Source organism: Colletotrichum paranaense (genome assembly GCF_030867605.1).
Source record: "Colletotrichum paranaense strain IMI 384185 chromosome Unknown Scaffold_26.1, whole genome shotgun sequence".
Classification (NCBI taxonomy): Eukaryota; Fungi; Ascomycota; class Sordariomycetes; order Glomerellales; family Glomerellaceae; genus Colletotrichum; species Colletotrichum paranaense.
The window spans coordinates 182,231-199,271 of NW_026848984.1; the positions used below are offsets into that span (position 1 = coordinate 182,231).

Genomic DNA, 17,041 nt, shown 5'->3' on the forward strand with positions numbered 1-17,041 from the left:
TACGGAGTACTAACAGCAAAGTCACGAACATCACTCTGTGCAGCAATTCTGCCTGCCCGCCTCGAAACCCACTTCAGCCCAGATAGAGCCACATTCCTCGGGTCTGCTCCCCCCAATTCCACTGTTTCTCATACCGGTAGGGCCCAAGGCCCAAAAGGCCCCTTCCAGGTTGCTTCCAGGTTCTTGAACCCTCGACTCGATACCCTGGGCCACTCCCGGTGGCTCAGGCTCTGGTCCCTGACCCCGTCGCCAGGATGCCAAATGCACCGGCGATGCAGAGTTGCAGTCCCGCCGCCTTCCTTGCCTCGCCAGGCTTACCTCACTCGTCACTTTTACAACTCTGGCCTCGCCCCTCATCAACAATCAACGTCAGTCCTCATCATCTTGCAGGCAACAAGGAACAGATTGCTCGGTACCGGAGCAATCTGGCCTCTTCCAAGTCCGGATACGACTTGGCTCTTGTTCGGACTTTTGCTACGCGTCTCTTGTCTCTTTGCCTAAAGCCTTCCCCACAAGTCAACAATACGCTTTTGGCCAAGTCTCGTGATACCCAGCGGACGGCAACCCCTGGGAGACTCCTTGAGTCTCTGCTCACTTTCTCACAATGTGAACTACCAAGACAGGTCAGTGGCCACTGCGGTCAACTTACCGTGTGCCCGCACATTGGATGAAAACAGTAACCTGATCCTCTCCTTTGGATTCAAGCTACGCCGACCCAGACCGGTGCCGCGGGAAACTAACTCTCTCACAGACTCTTGTCATCGACTTTAACACGCAGCTCGGCTCGTCTCAGGGCGTCAGCGCTTACCTGTTGCTACAGCTAATGCAGGCAATGGCCCATGTATCCGTACCTACCTACCTCTCGAACAACGGGACTGCGTAGGTTTGTGCCCTGGGTTCCTTCCCGGCCAACCTAAAGCATCGACACCAAGACCGAGCGGATCTTACTTGGTCTTGTTATGCATCGATACTACTACGCACCTCCCTCAACAAGAGACGGTACGACTTTGCGGCGTGTCCTGAACCTAAACTTGGCCGGGCCATATATCCAAGGAAAGGCTACTCGGCTTTCCATAAACCGTCCGATTTCTATTCCACCGTCCAGAGACAAGCTCTTTCTCTTACCTTGTCGCCGGGAAATAGCCTAGCTTCATTGGCCCATCTTTGGAATTACTCGTTGAAATGCAAGACAGTGATTGTCTGCAACATCAGTTAGTTAGTCATTGCAACGAACTGCTACTACCCTACGACGCAAGCCAAATCTAGCCACCGTTGGCCGCCTAGAGTAATCCCGACGCAAGAACCGGCGGAAGACGGGTTGGCACGATATCAGCCCGCCGCATTACTTGCGTCCGATGTCAATCATCGGCCCTTTGATAGGCTCCCGCTTCCCTCAACGTCAGGAACAGAACCCGGTGGTGAATGCAACCCTTCCCGCAGATGGTCGTTCACATCTGCACCAACAATACCACCACCGTCGCTAATACCACCCATCCTTTTCTCCTAGCTAAGGAATCTGGCAATTCATCCAGTCGATCAATTCCTTTCTGTCCGAGTCTAGGCCTCAGCCCAGCTTGAGCCTTGCCGTCTGAGCGGGATTAAACAAACCAGCCTGCCAGCCTCCTAGGAATCTAGGAAATCGAGATACGACACTTGATTCTTCAGCCCCGACGTCGCTCCGAATCTCGCACAAACGCCTCCATACCACCACCTTACCACCACCTCACCACCTCACGTTTAGTTAGCTTTTTGCAATCGTGTGTCAACCATTCTTGGTCCGGTCGGGTTGCACAAAGCAGGAATTGACTGGACTTCTCCCAAGTCGGGTATGGATTGCACAAAGTCATTATGTAAAAATCCTTGCACTTGGCTTAAATTGTGCATAAAGCTGGTTTTTCCATCTGACCTTTGATCGAAACGTACTAGACATCACCTGGACTGCAGCCAGCGGCGGTAACCTAGTCTCCCCCAGCCTAGAGACCAGCTACCAACCCCAAGAGCACCAATCAACGATGGGCCTCATACCACCAGAACTTGGTCTAGATGCGGGCAACAACTATAAGGTACCTAGGCACAACTAGGCGACTCCGACGTGTGCGTGTGTGGGCATGTGTATGTGTGTGTAAAAATCGCAAATGGTGGACCGAGTGAATACCGAGTGGCAATCTTCCAGTTCGATTAGACGTCTACCTAATCACGGGTATTCTAGCCGGTTCTATCCAAGTTCTATCTACAACAGATTCTCTACGAACAAAGATTGGACAAGTGTCACTTGAAAGGCCAACTAACCATGGATTCGTCTTCCATATACTTTCCTTTTGCTTTCCTGAGAGTAGGTACCCCCCAAGAGACATGGGAATTTGACAGCGGCTGGTAATCCGGAATTCTGTCCGCCGCGTGGGCTGATTGTCTCACTTCTACGTCAAAAGAAGGCTTTTGCAGTTGCAGAAAAATAGTTCTGCATCACACGAAATCTTCTGCCTCACGGGGTTTTTGTCCTTCTGCAAATCACCGAGGTGCTGCGGGTGTCTCGTCCGGAAACCGGATTGTACGACTTGGGAGCTCTGGTGGTGGCGGTGGCGGTGGCGTCTGCACCTGTTGTTGCTCATCAGCCACCTTTGTCTGAGAACCGTTAACGCGTTCTCCGTCTTCGGGGCCTGAACGTTTCTGCTGCTCCGGTTGATCGGTCCGCTTCGTCCAAGGAGGGGCCGCACCCGGCTCGTCCGTGCCCGCAGGCTGCGGAGGGATGACTGAGCCGCCGATTCTGTAGATGGGCCTATTGGCTCCTTCCACGTCGGATTGGGGTTGTGACTGTGACTGTACTCGCGACTCGGTATCGCAGCCCGAGCCTGTCGTTGCTTCGATACCTTGGGATCGTGAACGGCCAAAGGGATACAGTACTCTGCCACGAATGCGGAACGAAGGTCTAGTGGCCTCGGGACCCTCGCCGTCGCCTTCGCCGCTCATGAAAGATATGCCTCTAGAGAGCGAGCGTGGAGCGTAGTAGCCGAGCTTGCCGAGCGGGATGCTCAGCCCGTGTACCACCTATTTGAAACTTCATTTTAGTTCTCGACGATTTGAAAGTGCGTCACTTACTATACTACAGACTGCGAGGAACCAGACGACGACTCTGACTATCTCGGGTAGGTGAGCGACATCTGAACGAGGTTCATCGCCCTCGTTTAGCGTGTGCAGAAACTCGACTGTGATGTAGAGGTAAAAGATGGCCGACACTCCAATGGGGCCGAAGAAGCCCACGAAGATGGCTTGCTTCACCTCCTCGATCTGGGGTATGAAGCGGTGGATGGCGAAGACGAAGGGTAGGCGCCGCAAAATCAATACCAAGATGCCGAGTGGGATGAGACGGTAGATGGGAATCACGTTGTTGTGAAGGAACTCGTTCCACGGGATGACGGCACCGTACCACATGAAGATGGTGACGTTCAAGAGCATATCAATCGTTGGCTGGAAGGAGTCGTCTTTGGTTTCCAAGCGGAACCAATCGTCCCACGTAAAAGCGTTGCCGGCGATGAAGCACGCGAGCACGTCATCGCTGCCAATCATGCCGCACGTTCCGACGATGAAGAGCGCCAGGGAGATTGCAAAGACCAGGAAGCTCTCCCTGTCAACATATTTGCGCTTCTCGGCCCATCTGAGCAGCGTCTTTGCGAGCCATCCCACAACGGCACCGTAGATGACGCTGAGGATGATGGTATAGCCCCAGGTTTCACCGAACCACAACCCCATCGCCAAGCCGGCGCCTCCAGAGACCTGCTTGCCGCCGTCACCAATGTACTTGATTAGGTACAAGGCGAAGAACAGAAACGGGTATCCCAGCCCATCATTGGCGCCGGACTCGCTGATGATGAGATTCTGCAGCTCCGTGGGTATGTTGTGGTCTGCGAAGCGGCCCTTGACGATGACGTTGGATAGCACCGGATCCGTGGGCGTCACGCAGGCGCCGACGGCGAGGGCGTGCAAAAAGGGGATATGCGGCACCAGGGCCCAGACGAGGAAAGACGTTGCGAGCCACATGCAGGTCATGACGGGGCCGACCAGCAGGGCCATGGGCTTCCACTGCGTGCGGAGATACCTGCTGGGTAGCTGAACGCCGGCGAGGACGAGCTGGACGCCGAGGACGAGGCGTGAGAAGGCGAGGGTGACGCTCTCGACATCCTCTTCCGTGCCGGCATATTCCAGCGGTCTGATGAGGTTTGCTGCAGGAGGAGAGAAGGCCACGCCCGCGAGGAGGGATATCACTGGGGTTTTTGGGTTAGCCGCTTGACTGCAAGACGAATCGAGAAAGTGATGTCCTGCATGGCGATCTAGGCGCATCTACTGCGACCCTTGACACCATATTCACCATTGAGGGTCCATTGGGCTGCGAAACACGTGAACAGCGGTGGGACTTACGAGCTTCGGAGAGGTAGTAGTTCTCCTTGCATAAGTATGAGACCAGGCCGAACAGCGAGATCCAGCCACCTAACAAGCCTACGAGGATATTGAAGTTTGTGAGCGCGAGGGTAGGCATCTTGGGCGGCCTTTCTCGAACGTGAGATCTGCTTCCAAAAGTCGAGAATTACTCAAGCTTTCGCCAAGGTGTCTAGTCGGGCCTGCAAAGCTTGGAAGCCTCCACACTTCGTGCGAGTTTGCGTTGTAGGTCCCGCGATCTCGTAGGTGAGATGATCCAATGAATGCGCACGGAAATGCGACTAGGGCCCGGTTCGCCAAGTTTTTGAATCACGAAAGGTGGCGGGTTATCTCTCGGTAACACAAAACGACAGGTATGGCTATACAGAGAGCGCGCGCCCCACGGATAAGAAGGTTCTTCTGATTTCGGATCCGAAGAAGGCCGGAACCAATACCTAGGTTTTCGTGCGGTACGATCCGAGGTGCAGTTTATTCTAGCCAACAGCAGATAGAAGATTGTTATCGAATCGCGGGGTTCGAAGCGTCGTGGACGAGGAGAAGAGTTGGGGCGCTTGCGTGGCTGACTGTCATTGGGAGGCCAGACAGGATCAACAACTTTCGTGGCGATGATGGTTGCTTCTTTGGATCTTCTTTCTGCGACCAAGAGATGGCGGTCTGCACGCCTTTGCGGTTCTGGAGGGGTCTTGAGCTTCTGTCTGCCCAATGGGTTCCGAATGCGGTGCGCAGATGCGGGCGGCCGAGTGAATACGTAGGCCGTGTGGGAAGTCTTGGGTGAGGAAGGTCGCGATGTAAGGGGAAGAGAGGTTGAATGGAAAAAAGAAAGGTGGCGGCTCGGCGAGGATGCAATGCAAGTGCTTTGGTTTTTGGATATCGGGGCGAACGCCGCCGAGCTGTAGCCCGGCCCCTGTTTTTTCATCATCACCGCTGGTTTGGCGAAGCGGGAAGGAGGGGTGTCCCTGGTCCCCTGCTAGGATACCTAGGGTATCTGTTTGACCCGATGAGGTATGGCTCCTGGAAAGTAAGTATTAGAGTGAGATGATGGACGCTCAGATTTGCGATGATGTGGGGGACGCAGAGTTCAGCTGTTTTGCACAGGATGGGGAGGAGAGGCACGTCCTATGCGCTGGACATTTCCTGCCTTCCTGAATAGTGACAAACTATCTTAAAAATACAAGCTTGAACGGCGCTTTTTTGTGCTTCTGGTTAGCAAGACCGGATCTCGTGTGATGCCCAGAGACCAAGTTGGCCCAAGTTAAATGTTGCAAAATACCTCTTCGAGTCTCTTTCTAGTCGACGGGAAACAATGCCTTCCTGGCCCTACAAGACTGTTATTGAACAAGTGCAACAAGGTGACAAGTAAACTAATTAGATAGTTTCTCGGGACTTCAAGCCGGTGCCAAGAATCTAGATCCCTTCTGCGCCTTACCTTCCGTTCCCTTCCCTCCCAGGCGCTCTCCCCTCTCTCGCCCTCTTGTCTCTAAACCCATATTCTCCAGCCTCAAGAACCTCGCCAGCAATCCACAAACGCCCACAGAAACGACAACGTGGGGGGCGTAGAGAGGGAGAGAGACACCACAGAGTAACGAAAAGAATACCCGAATCACATTAGCTCTAGGCAAAAAAACAGACACACGCGCGCGCGCACATAGGTAGAGCCACGAGTTTAGTATGGTCTCACAAACCGCCACTATGCTTATGAGACAAAAAGTGTTTTTTCCAAGACCATCACATTCGCGCCGGCCTGCCGCGGAAGCAACGGGAGAGGGAGAGAAAAAAGGGTTCCCAAAGATAAAGATATTCTGCCCTTGGAGAAGGCAGAAAATCCTACGTAATGAGACAGAGATACTATTCGTAGGTAATCCAACGTCGGTGGCACGTTTGAGTGTCTAAAAGAGGGAGGGAACTTGGTCGAGAGGGGATGAAAATCAGCCGAGGATGGATATCTGCCGTATCTGGGACATAAAACTACTTAAAAAAAGCAGAAACGGAAAACAGAACAGTTGAACAAAACATCCGTTAGACACTTGCCCCTGTCATTCGACTTCCGCCACGAAACAAAACATTCGTTAATGGTCTTCTTGCATGCATAGTACGCCTCCAGGTCTGTACCGTAAACATCTTTTGGTGGACCACAACAATACCAGATATACGATCCGCCATTGAAAAAATAATTACAGGATCAAAGGCTGAGAAAAGTTTTAAGGAGATGGGGATATTGACACAAGCAGAATCGTCACCATGCAATCAACCGTAGCCGCATGCGCCCGAAACGCCCCTTTGACATGACCGTCACATCAAGTCAACGATCCTTCACAAGTATGGCAATATTCAACATCGCCCGTATCGCTGCTGCAGACCGGTAGTGCGAGGGGTCGGAGCTTTGTCCGGGTATCGTCGATTGGCGCGCAAGGTCGCCCTCTGTTGACCCCTCCGACTTACTGACACATCGTATCCTATGCTATCGCTACCAAGCCGGCACATCGTAACACGACTTACGCGTGCTTTGCAGGATCATAATCATCCTCAGCCGACTCTAATTTCGAGCCTATCAGTGCTGCCTCACTTGAGCTTTCTTCTTGACTTCGTTGGCAAAGTCTTTCTTGCACCGGCCGTGGCGAGCTCATCCGCAGCCCTGTTGCCTACAGATGTCGGGTCTTGCTCTGTGGTGTGAGCCTTCACCCAGTTGATGCTTGTTATTGTCCCTGCAGCCTCTCGTCTGCTGAGATGATCGATTATTGCCTTGATCAAGTCCTGATTTTTGACGGGTCCTTTCCAAGTCTTCCAGCCGTTGGCCATCCACTTCTTGCAGTCGCGAGTGACGCAGTTCTTTGCGTATTCGCTATCCGTCCAGATTTGGACATCCTGCGTGACCGAGGTGTACTCGAGTGCTCGAAGGACGGCGGTAAGTTCTGCTCGCTGATTCGTTTGTGGTTCACCTTCGAGGGGTTCAGATATGTTCCTGAATGCGTCTGGGTCAGCCCGCTGCCTCTGGCCTATTGAGGAAAAGATGTAGGAGAACTACATCACCTCTACTTTGTTTGAGAATGGAACATGGCGGAGGAAGGCAAGATGTAGTTGAGGACCTGCTTACCTTGCATCGTTGGGTCCGAAGTAGACGCCTACGCCGCCCCTGGCAGAGGGAGTACCGTTGCCCGCCGTAGCTCCGTCGATATAGATTTGCGGCAAGTTCAGTACCTCCGGATTCACGGAATCGTCTTCAGGTTCCTTCTCCATCCCCTCCTCCACCCCATCATCGTTCCCCTTCTTCACCTTCGTGGCCTTCGTTGCGGCGCTGGTGGCTGGCTTCCTCGGCAGAACCTTGATACCCGCATTCAGGGCGCCGGCCTCAGCGCCGGCAATCGTTTCCTCATTGCCCCATTCCCTAATGAACTCCAATGCGCCAGTGTATGTGTCGAATCTCTTATATTTAGGCCCTTTGGCATCCTTGATCGCCAGGGAAACCGTATCCCAGTCGTTGACGAAGATGCCCGTGAAATGACCACGCGCGACGGCATAGTATCTTGGAGGAGCGGGCTTTTCCCCGGCTGGCGCTGGTACGAATTTGCCTTCCACAAAAGCCTGAGCCTCTTCGCGTGTGAAGAAAGACTTGTCTAGAAAGCAGCCTCTGTCAGTCGCACCGGTCAAGAAGGCCTCCGAATTATGGTCAGTCATCTTCACATACATATTGCACCTTTTTGATGAGCAGTCTGCTTCTGGCATTCGAGCCAAGTCAAATATACACCTGGCCGGAGACCGACACGCACAGCGTAGTATCTCTGCAGGTCCTTGTCCGCCTTGCGCTTCCTCGATTTGTCCGCAGGCATGTCGACGCGCTCGTTCAGGAAGCTTGCGTGAAGCTGTAGGGTGTCACGGCAGTCGTTGCGGATGTCGCCCGGTCTGCCTCGCCAGGTCGTGGCGTTTCGTCGTCTGAAAAGTACCGATGAGAGAAGGCGACAGCTTACAGAAGCTCGGGGATGAAGTTCGTCCACAGCTTTTGTCCAAAAAGCTTGAAGTCGCGAGCGCATATGTCGTGGCCGTTACAAAGCTACCTGGTTGGTGTCGCGTAGTTCAAGAGAGTCAAAGGCCACTCATGCTGGTGGCTAGAAGGGTCTCGAAAGCTACAGTTCCAGGGCCGTTTCCTCAGCGTTTGCCTTTGTTCGTGGGCGCATGCCGAAACATGTAACGGGAAAAGAGTGAAGATTGCGGCAAGGGCTGGTGACGAGGGACCACTTCAATCGATGAGAGTATGGATCAGTTCTTCCAGTGCGGGCCTTCCTCACTAGGCGCGCCGATAAGATAAGGCGCATCTCTTCCCCGCAGGAAGCACGACCGCTGTAAATGGAAGCTTGCCGACCCTTAGCGCAGTCTGACTCTGTACCTAAGTACACACCGTGCTATTACCTACCTTATTCTCTATTTACTTGTATTACTTTTGTAGGGCAAGTGAGTGTAGGCTGCAGCCAATACCACTTGGATGCTGGTCTTATATCGGCTGGAACTCTTTCCCAGCGGTTGTTCTGATGTGGCCCTGGGATTTTAGAGAGTGAAGGGGTATATCTTCCCTCAACCACTGCTCATCACAGCAACTATGGACGATGAAGACTTGATGTAGGTTGCTTGGGCATTGCTAAAGTTGCCGTCTGCTACAAATGAGACAGCATGGGTATAATTCCTGACCAGCCTACCGTCGCACGACTCTCGAATCTCCCTCATCCCGTCAGGCATTCCACGGGAGCTGAAAGGACTATCTAAACCCTCTGCTAGCCCTTCCAACCAATTTCTCAACCAAATACAGCAGGTAAAATGTAAAGCGCAAAAGCCGCCTACCAGCTGGCTCAGAGCTTGGGGTACAGGGTTAATCGATACTAATGCATCGAGATTACCGTCAACTTCCACAATCGTTGGGATCCCGGCACACAAAGACTGTTCTGGCCTAGGCCGGTTTCCCGACCATAAGCACCAAGGTATCGTCGTAAAGTCCCATGGGGACTAAGCATGGACTCTGTGATCAACCGGCGGCAAAGGTCCCACGCAGTCGCTCGATTCCCACTCCCACGCCAACAAGCTCCAGTTCAGCTCACGTCTCCAGAAGAGGCCAAGACCCTCGCCTCCACCGCAGTTCTCCAGCTCGGGATGGCCATGTCCTCGATCTTCCGAGCACATGCCCCCAGTAAGTGGCATGCGTTGAGCGAAGACGACCTTGCCCATCCGCGAGTGAAGGATAGCCATCGAGCATTGGACACAAGGCTCGTGAGTTAAGTACATCTCCATACCGTGGCACAGGTAGCCGTCCGCATTGGGATGCTCGTCTTCATGGACCGTAAGCTCGTCTTCCAAGAGCGGAAGATCTTGGAAAGTGTCGTATTCCAGGATAGGCGGCACGTTGGAGCGGCCGGCTGCACGTCTCTCGTGTCGCACAAGCTTCTGCGCCACCATGCTGATAGCTCTGAGCACGCAGTGACCCATGGGGTTGCCGGTACCGCTTCTATTGGGCTCCTGGTGCCAACGAGCATCTCCGGCAACCGCTACGAGGTGGGATTTCCCCCCTTCGCGCTGGACGATGACGGCACCCATGGGTTCACCGATACCCGCCTTCTTTGCCTGGAAGGCGACGCGATGAGCCAAGGTCATCCACAGAGATGTCTCATCCTTGATGGTTTCCGTTGATCGTCCCACCATGCTAGGGTGCGGTCCAAGAGGGTTGTTCTTTCTATACACCGTAGGCCAGAACTGCGAGGTCCACATAGCTGCCTGCACCTGAGAAGTAGGCGGCACCATGGGAATGGGAATCTTGGTGAGGAAGACGCTCTCATCCATTCCTTCGATGGCTCCCAGCTTTGCGACCAAGTCGTGCTTATCGAAGTCTTTCTCTTCACCAAGCATGATGTAGATCCAGGTGGATTTACCCGTGTGGACTTGGCGGCCTTCGGGGGAGTCGTTCATGAACTGTGTTTTGAGATGAGCCGGGATATCCGCTGGCTTCGCACATCTTCGCAAGTGAGGCAAGTTGTTAGCCACGCCTTCAGGGAGCATCGAGCGGATCAGACTAGAGTGAGGTTAGTATGTAATAGAAACGTGATGACTGCTACTCACTTGACGACATTGTTAGTAGACGTAGATGGAGCCCTCGTGATCAAAGCCTGAACAATGGTGTGGTCTTGTCGGATTTCCAAAGTCGTCTTCAGAGGAATAAGCACTCCTCGGCCAAGTTGTTGTGGAAGCAGGTGGTCGATGAGAGCATGGGGCTGGATGACATCAGGGCCAGTGTGCTCGATCTTTTCCTCAGATTGATCGTCAGGCCTATCAGAGGCCATAGCCGGCAGCGAGGCGCGTTCGACAGCGAGCATCTTGACTGGTAATCTCCCTTCCAAGATTTGGGCAGAAAAAGCAGGAACTGGTGTGTTCGTCAGTATAGATGGGGGTGCGTCACGCCAAAGCCGTGACTCACTTCAACAAGAAAGTTACCGTATCTCGACTTCGGCCTCCCGAGGCACAGGACGACCGACAGAGAGGGCTACGGAGATAGCTGCCGTGTACCGCTGTGGCGTGCTGTGAGCTAAGTGTGGATTTCAACAGACGACAGGACGACTGAAGTAGCTCCACGATGATTTCCTGAGGAGTAATGTAGTGACTTGGGTGAAGAGTCCAGTCAGAAGCCTGTCATCAAAGGTTTGCTGCTGGAATCTGATGCAGCTAGTTTGGCTTTGACGTTGTTAAACAGGGTCAAGATCGGACGTAGCGGAGAGTTTGTCGAGCAGTCAAGAAAACAGAATGATGACCAGAGAAGATTTCCAGTCAAGTCCTTGTGCGACCGACGGTTGATGTAGGTGGCACACCTAGTTCCTTCTTGAGAAAGAGAGATATGGCGTTGTGTCCTCGATCTCCAGCTGTTCTACCCTCTTGCTCCGTGCTGTGACGGCTGGATAATTCTATAAGGGAACGACAGGCCAGCGCAATTACCGCAGTTGGTAAGGTCGAGATGAAAGAGGCTGCGAAGTTGCTTTTGGTCCAAAGTGAGGTGCACTCATTAGTACCTTGAAGCAGAACCCAGCGGAAGGAAGCCACGAGAAGCAACTTAATGATGGGGCCCACACTGCCTCAGGAAGCTACTTTGGAAGGCAGAGCCAGGACGAATAAAATCGTGACCCGGGACGCTGACCTGGAAGGCGCGGAAAGGAAGGCACCCGACCTGCACCTTCAGCTGCTCTTCTGCTCTTGCCTCAGATCAGATCCTGTTCACTTCCAGCCCCGAGCTGCTTTGTTTATCTCCTTCCGTCCTTTGACTCTTTTGCAGCCTTGGAGACAAACTTGATTCTCGGTCACTTCTCTAGAAAGACTGTGTGCGGTGCACAAAGCCTTCCGTCGATTCAGGAGGCAAGTTGAGGTGCAACGATATTTGCCAAGATATCTGGAAATGCGCCAGATATTATTGGAACCGCTGATTGGCGGGTCCAAATATCTCGTTCGGAGAGTCTCAGCGTTGGTATCAGTCTCAGCCTCAGCTTTCCATCTATAGATGAATTCAAGACGGATGTAACCCAAAGACTTGAAGATCAATGTTCTGCCGGGTCCTGAAACAGCAGGGTCCAGATTTGGGACCAAACAAAGAAACGAGAACAGAGGAAAGAAGCCCTATCGGATTAGATGGCGTCGTTGTTTAATGGATAGTGTAGCTGGAGGCCAAGAGGATCCGGATCTGGAAGTGGTTTGAGCTGTGGTATCGAACGGAGGGGACCGAAGTGAAGCATCAGAAAATTTGGCGATCTATTTGACAGACTGGATCCCAGTAGGCCAGGCGTTGTCAGGCACAGAGAGCCCCTAGTCGAATCGGGTTGCAGAGGCAGAGCCGCTAAGGTAGCGGGGTCTAGGGTCTTATCGATAAAGTGACAGGCTACTCACGCACCTCGGTGTAGCCAGTCCGGTCCTAGCAGTGACCACTTCGCCGACGGGACGTTTGGATTGTGCCTGCGACGTCTAAGGTATTTCCAGATTCGTGACATGGGGGTAAAGAGCGGGGCGACTGTAAGAATACCTAGCATTTGCATGGAGAATCTCTTTGGCAATCACCACCAGGGAGTTTCTCTCCCGTTCTTGTCCATAGTGTTTGGGCAACTTTCATACTTTCCCTTAGAGTTGTGCTTTCTCTGGAGAGATCAAGAGGCAAGAGAAGAGCGGGAAGGCGCGAAAGCCCAGGGAGATCACATCTGTAACCATGGGGAGGAGGGGATCGACTGAAGCAAAATACCCAGCGACTGGAGAAGGAGCTGGAGAAGACTGGAGAAGGCATGGAACGTGAGAGACAAGAGGCGACTAGGGAGAAGCACTTCCACCACTGAAACTAACCGAATACCTCTTACAGACCCATCAGGATGAACAACGCGAAGCAAGACAAAACCTCACCTTACCTCACCTCACCAAAAACACTCACCGGTCGGGCCTCACCTCTCTTAAACGATGGTTCCTTAGAGGTAAGTCCACACATTCCATACCCCCGGTTGAGCTCTTTCAACAGAGATAAGCTTCTAATTCTGTAGTTTTGGTTGGTTCTTTTCGCAGTGCACTGTCTCATAACGCCTGAGCAAGCTAAGAGCGGTAGACAAGTCGACTTTTCGGCTCTCATCCTCCGTGCCAACATGCCTCCATCATGGATCATCTCATTGGTTATCAACATTTGGTCCGTGGCAGAACGAGTCTCACAAGCCAGACTGTGTTCTATCTCAAATGTGCCGCATCTGAATTAGAAATGCAATAGCCCAACGGTAACTCGACCCCATGTGTGAAGGGCCCATCGCCTATTTCCCAATCTCCGATGACGGCACGCCCTCCTGGCCGGCCCCCGCCGGCCACGACTGCAAGTCATACCCATCGCTAAACGCTCTTGCAAGGTCGCAGTCGCAACGCGTGTCGGCCGTATCTCCTCTCCGCACTACGCTTCAAATGACGCTTTCGCCATCGCAGATCCAGCAAGCGTTCCTTGACATCTTGGCGAGAATGCCTCTGCGACGGAGCAGTTGGTCCCTTGATTGTCGTCGAGGTGGCCATGACAGTGGGCTTCTAGAAAGCGAACGGCAAACCCTGCCGCGAACCCCTCACGATGCATGCGGGGTCAGCAGCAGAAGCGGAATAGACTACCAGAGACTAATAACGCCTAAACTTCGACACCTGGTGGAGACCACAGAGTGGCGGCGCGGCGGCAATAGCAGAAACGAGGAGTGCGAATGAGGGCCGCGCCGCCGGCGTCTGGAGCACCTGGAATTGCCAACCCTCCCCTACACACTAGAGATTTGGGAGCTGAGAAGTCACAAATGTCTTTGCTGCAGCCCGCATCCTGCAGTGTAACAGGAGAACCTTCTGCAAAAGAGTCTTGGAGTGGGGGTACCACGCCAAATTCCCCCTTCGTCATCCATGCCCAGTCCCTGTTTCTGGCGTGAAGCATGAAAGCAACCTCGCAACTGGACTGTTGAAGATGATTGGCCGCTGCGGTTGAGTTACCAGTGGTCATTGGCATGGCGGGATGACTGGGCGTTGGGTGGAAGCCTCACTCGCCCCGAGAACGATGACATGGCGCCCTCAGACTTTGGTGGGACATACGGATCACTATCCCGCCATTCTGCAGGTTGTTTTGTGTATGTACAAAATCGGGCTCACCATGGGCTTTTCCGTTTCACAGGGGCAAGATCTCAATGTGCTGGAAGGGCATTTGGGTGACATCATCGCCCAGACCTGAGTCAAAATGAGCATCATGAGCCATCTTTCTTTGCAGAAATGTCTAGGAGGATCGGCTGGTGTTTGGCAGTGACAGAATGCTTGCTGTCAAGACTCAAATGCAGCCCTGGCATCCCCACAACATGTCGAACAACTAGTAGGGGTTCCGTGAGGGGTTCACAGGTTCGCCAGGAGCGCAGCGGATCCTTGGTGGGAGCGGATCTCCGGGGGCGTGGAGGTTCCTTTTCCAGCCTCCGGACTTCGGGGTGATTCCGACAGAAGGTCAGCCCAAGCGCTAGGTGAGTTGTTGCAACGCCAACAGAATATGTAATGACCTTCACCGGCACGCGACCCTGGAGATGGTGTGTGTCAAATCATGCTGTGCACCCTTCTCGGAGACGCCTTGTTGAGCGCCGCCGGAGACTTGTTGCAGCACATCGGAGGGATACCTGTTGCTACACCCACTACTGGATAGTACGTACTCATTCAGCAAGAAATAATCGAGAGAGGTAACCTCGAAAAGGGGCTATCAAAGCTAGGTACGTGGCCACCTAGAAATGGAACAAGGCGATCAACCGCAAGGATAAGCTTTGGGCAAGTGTCGAAGGCGTGTTGGCGAGGGCTGATGTGAGTGGTCTATTCCGGTTGGCTTGGCTGAGAGCTGGAATGCTTGAGAAAGATGGGATGGTTGTAGAATAGCTCTGGTGCCGGCACAAGTTGATTCAGGAGGGGACTTGGCGGCCGATTACTATGGACATCTGAGTCGTGAAACATTTGGGTGGGAAGGGAAGTGGAAAGGGCAGAACGGATCGACGGGGTATCTCCGACAAGCCCGGTGAGCGAAGCGCAGCAAAGCAAAGCCAGGCCAGGCAGGCCACACCTCGTACAGCACTCAAGCGCTGAGCGAGCGGAACGGTGAGAAGCAGGAAAGAACTGACGTGGGACTTGGCCGTCCGAGTTACATTGTCCGTATTACGGGCACTTTTTCTTCTCCTCGACTTTCCATGTCTGCAGGAATAACATCACCCACGGAGTTAAGGTGAGGTATGCTCACGGGCAACACGGTACACGCACACAGACCGGGCGGACTAGACGAGCATGGAGGATGGAGCACGGCGACACGGAGGGCAGGACCCAGGCATACGGGGAGACGCAAAGGATGGGGCCGGCCGTCATGACGGTGTTTGGGGATTTAATTTTGGACGACGGGACGGAGGGTTTGTGTTTGTTGAGGTTCTTTTTTGCTGTACTGTAACGGGCTGTGCTGGTGCACGGAAACGTATGTGGCTCTCTCTCAACCCGCTGTGCTGGACAAATCCCCAATCCATGGTCCATGGCCAGACGGCGATTGTCAGGACTCCTGTCCAGGTCCAGGCCCAGGTTGAGCTTGAGCCTAAGCCTGAGCTTGAACTTGTACGAATAGTAGCTTTGGATAGGCATGAATGGCTTTAAACTTGGCGGACGGAAGATTGACGTGGGACATGGACATGGGACAAGACCGAGGGCGTGGGCGGATGGGCTTCTGGCATTGGACCAAGACACCAATAGGTAGCGTACCCGGGGAGCCAGCTCCCGAGTCCAGAGTAAGGTGAGGTAAAACAGGCCGTGGACACGTACGTCCAGTAATAGAAAGGCAGAAATAATGAGCTCTGTTTGTTGGCGTTGCAATGTTGACAACGTAAGCTCTGGCAGACGACCTTTCACCTAGAAACTCGAACCGTTTACCTCAGGCCAGAAATAGGTATAGGGGGTTCTGGAAATGATGCCCAGCCTTTTTTCTTCCTCAGGTTTATCTATTAACACCCAGGTCTCGAGTCGCCCGGGGCCTTTGAGCTCGGCCGTATTGTATTTTCCCCATCAGAAAACCAACAGCAGAAATCATGCGTTGGATGGATAAGTATCCGTAAAGGGACCGACATATTGCCCAGGACAATTTGGGTTACTAAGAATCCTCGATGGAGACGTAGAAGGAAAGAAGGAAAAAAACACGTGAAATGACCTCAGGAAAGGTGGGAAATGGAATGCTGTCATCTCGTTCGTGAGCCCTGCCAAACGGACGGGAAGGTGCGATGGCCTAGGATAGGGCGCGCGCGGCTGCCTTGAACCGTCATGTCACCTCACCTTTAGAAAGAGTGAGTCCACTTTGGAAATCAGTTCTTTCCCGTTCGCTTCTCAAGTTCTCAACCACTCTTGCTCTTTCGCACGTCCCGTTCGCTCGGGCACAGACGCAGGGCCATACGGCACGTCCACGTCGCCCGGTTTGGGCCTCCCCCCGTTTTCCGTCTCGTTGCGTGTACCAAACCGTTGGGCTGGCAGATAGGTATCGAGATCGAGAGACAGAGACAGAACACAACGTACCAGACATGGAAGAAAGAGAGGGCACGTCAAGCGCTTAGACTGCTCCGTTTGAAAGATGCGACCCGCCGCCGGGTGCGAATGGATGGCTGGAAGGTATGGATACGCGCCGCCGCCCTCTCTCTTTCCCCAAACCCCGAAATCAAATCTCCAACTCCCCTTGTAGAATGGAAGGACGAAAAAAAAAAATACATACCCTCCCCCAAATATTAGAGAGAAGAAGAAAAAAAAGCACCATCCCGCGCCGCCACGGGTCTAGCATCCCAGGGCTCCGGTGCCAGGAGAGGCTCGACAGGGTCGCAGACGGGGGTACCTTGCCAAAGCGAAATGCACCCTGGATCGCTGGAAAGGGCACATCGGCGACCGGTCACCGAGCATGCAGCACCGACCCAATTAGAGGCTCCACCGAAGGGAACCGCTCCAGAAGCAGAACATAGCTGCAGGGCAAGCCCCGAATTTCGAACGTGGTGGTACTGCTGGCTGGTGTGTGTTGGAGTCATTGGGGGCAGCGGAATGCGACAGGAGAGGAATGGGACAATTGCGAGTGGTT

At 53.4% G+C, this 17,041-nt stretch overlaps 5 protein-coding genes across 5 annotated transcripts; 1 reads left to right on the forward strand and 4 right to left on the reverse strand.

The window, feature by feature from the left end:
- Positions 1-254: 254 nt before the first annotated feature.
- CPAR01_16561 (uncharacterized protein) lies at positions 255-671 on the forward strand (the record flags this gene model as incomplete). Its single annotated transcript, XM_060500806.1, has 1 exon — positions 255-671. The coding sequence occupies one exon, from the start codon at positions 255-257 to the stop codon at positions 669-671; it is 417 nt and encodes a 138-aa protein (XP_060340515.1).
- A 1,837-nt stretch (positions 672-2,508) lies between these two features.
- On the reverse strand, positions 2,509-4,531 carry CPAR01_16562 (sodium/hydrogen exchanger family protein; the record flags this gene model as incomplete). The annotated part of the gene is made up of 3 exons (XM_060500807.1): positions 2,509-3,045; positions 3,109-4,259; positions 4,414-4,531. 3 exons carry the CDS (start codon positions 4,529-4,531, stop codon positions 2,509-2,511), a joined length of 1,806 nt encoding a protein of 601 aa, XP_060340516.1.
- Positions 4,532-6,990: 2,459 nt separating this feature from the next.
- On the reverse strand, positions 6,991-8,456 carry CPAR01_16563 (uncharacterized protein; the record flags this gene model as incomplete). The annotated part of the gene is made up of 3 exons (XM_060500808.1): positions 6,991-7,390; positions 7,523-8,042; positions 8,114-8,456. The coding sequence occupies 3 exons, from the start codon at positions 8,454-8,456 to the stop codon at positions 6,991-6,993; spliced, it is 1,263 nt and encodes a 420-aa protein (XP_060340517.1).
- A 964-nt stretch (positions 8,457-9,420) lies between these two features.
- CPAR01_16564 (cytidine and deoxycytidylate deaminase zinc-binding region) lies at positions 9,421-10,877 on the reverse strand (the record flags this gene model as incomplete). The annotated part of the gene is made up of 2 exons (XM_060500809.1): positions 9,421-10,477; positions 10,525-10,877. Coding segments are annotated over 2 exons (1,410 nt in total), but the record flags the coding sequence as incomplete, so codon positions are not given.
- A 2,702-nt stretch (positions 10,878-13,579) lies between these two features.
- CPAR01_16565 (uncharacterized protein) lies at positions 13,580-14,175 on the reverse strand (the record flags this gene model as incomplete). Its single annotated transcript, XM_060500810.1, has 2 exons — positions 13,580-13,949; positions 14,066-14,175. The coding sequence occupies 2 exons, from the start codon at positions 14,173-14,175 to the stop codon at positions 13,580-13,582; spliced, it is 480 nt and encodes a 159-aa protein (XP_060340519.1).
- Positions 14,176-17,041: the final 2,866 nt, after the last annotated feature.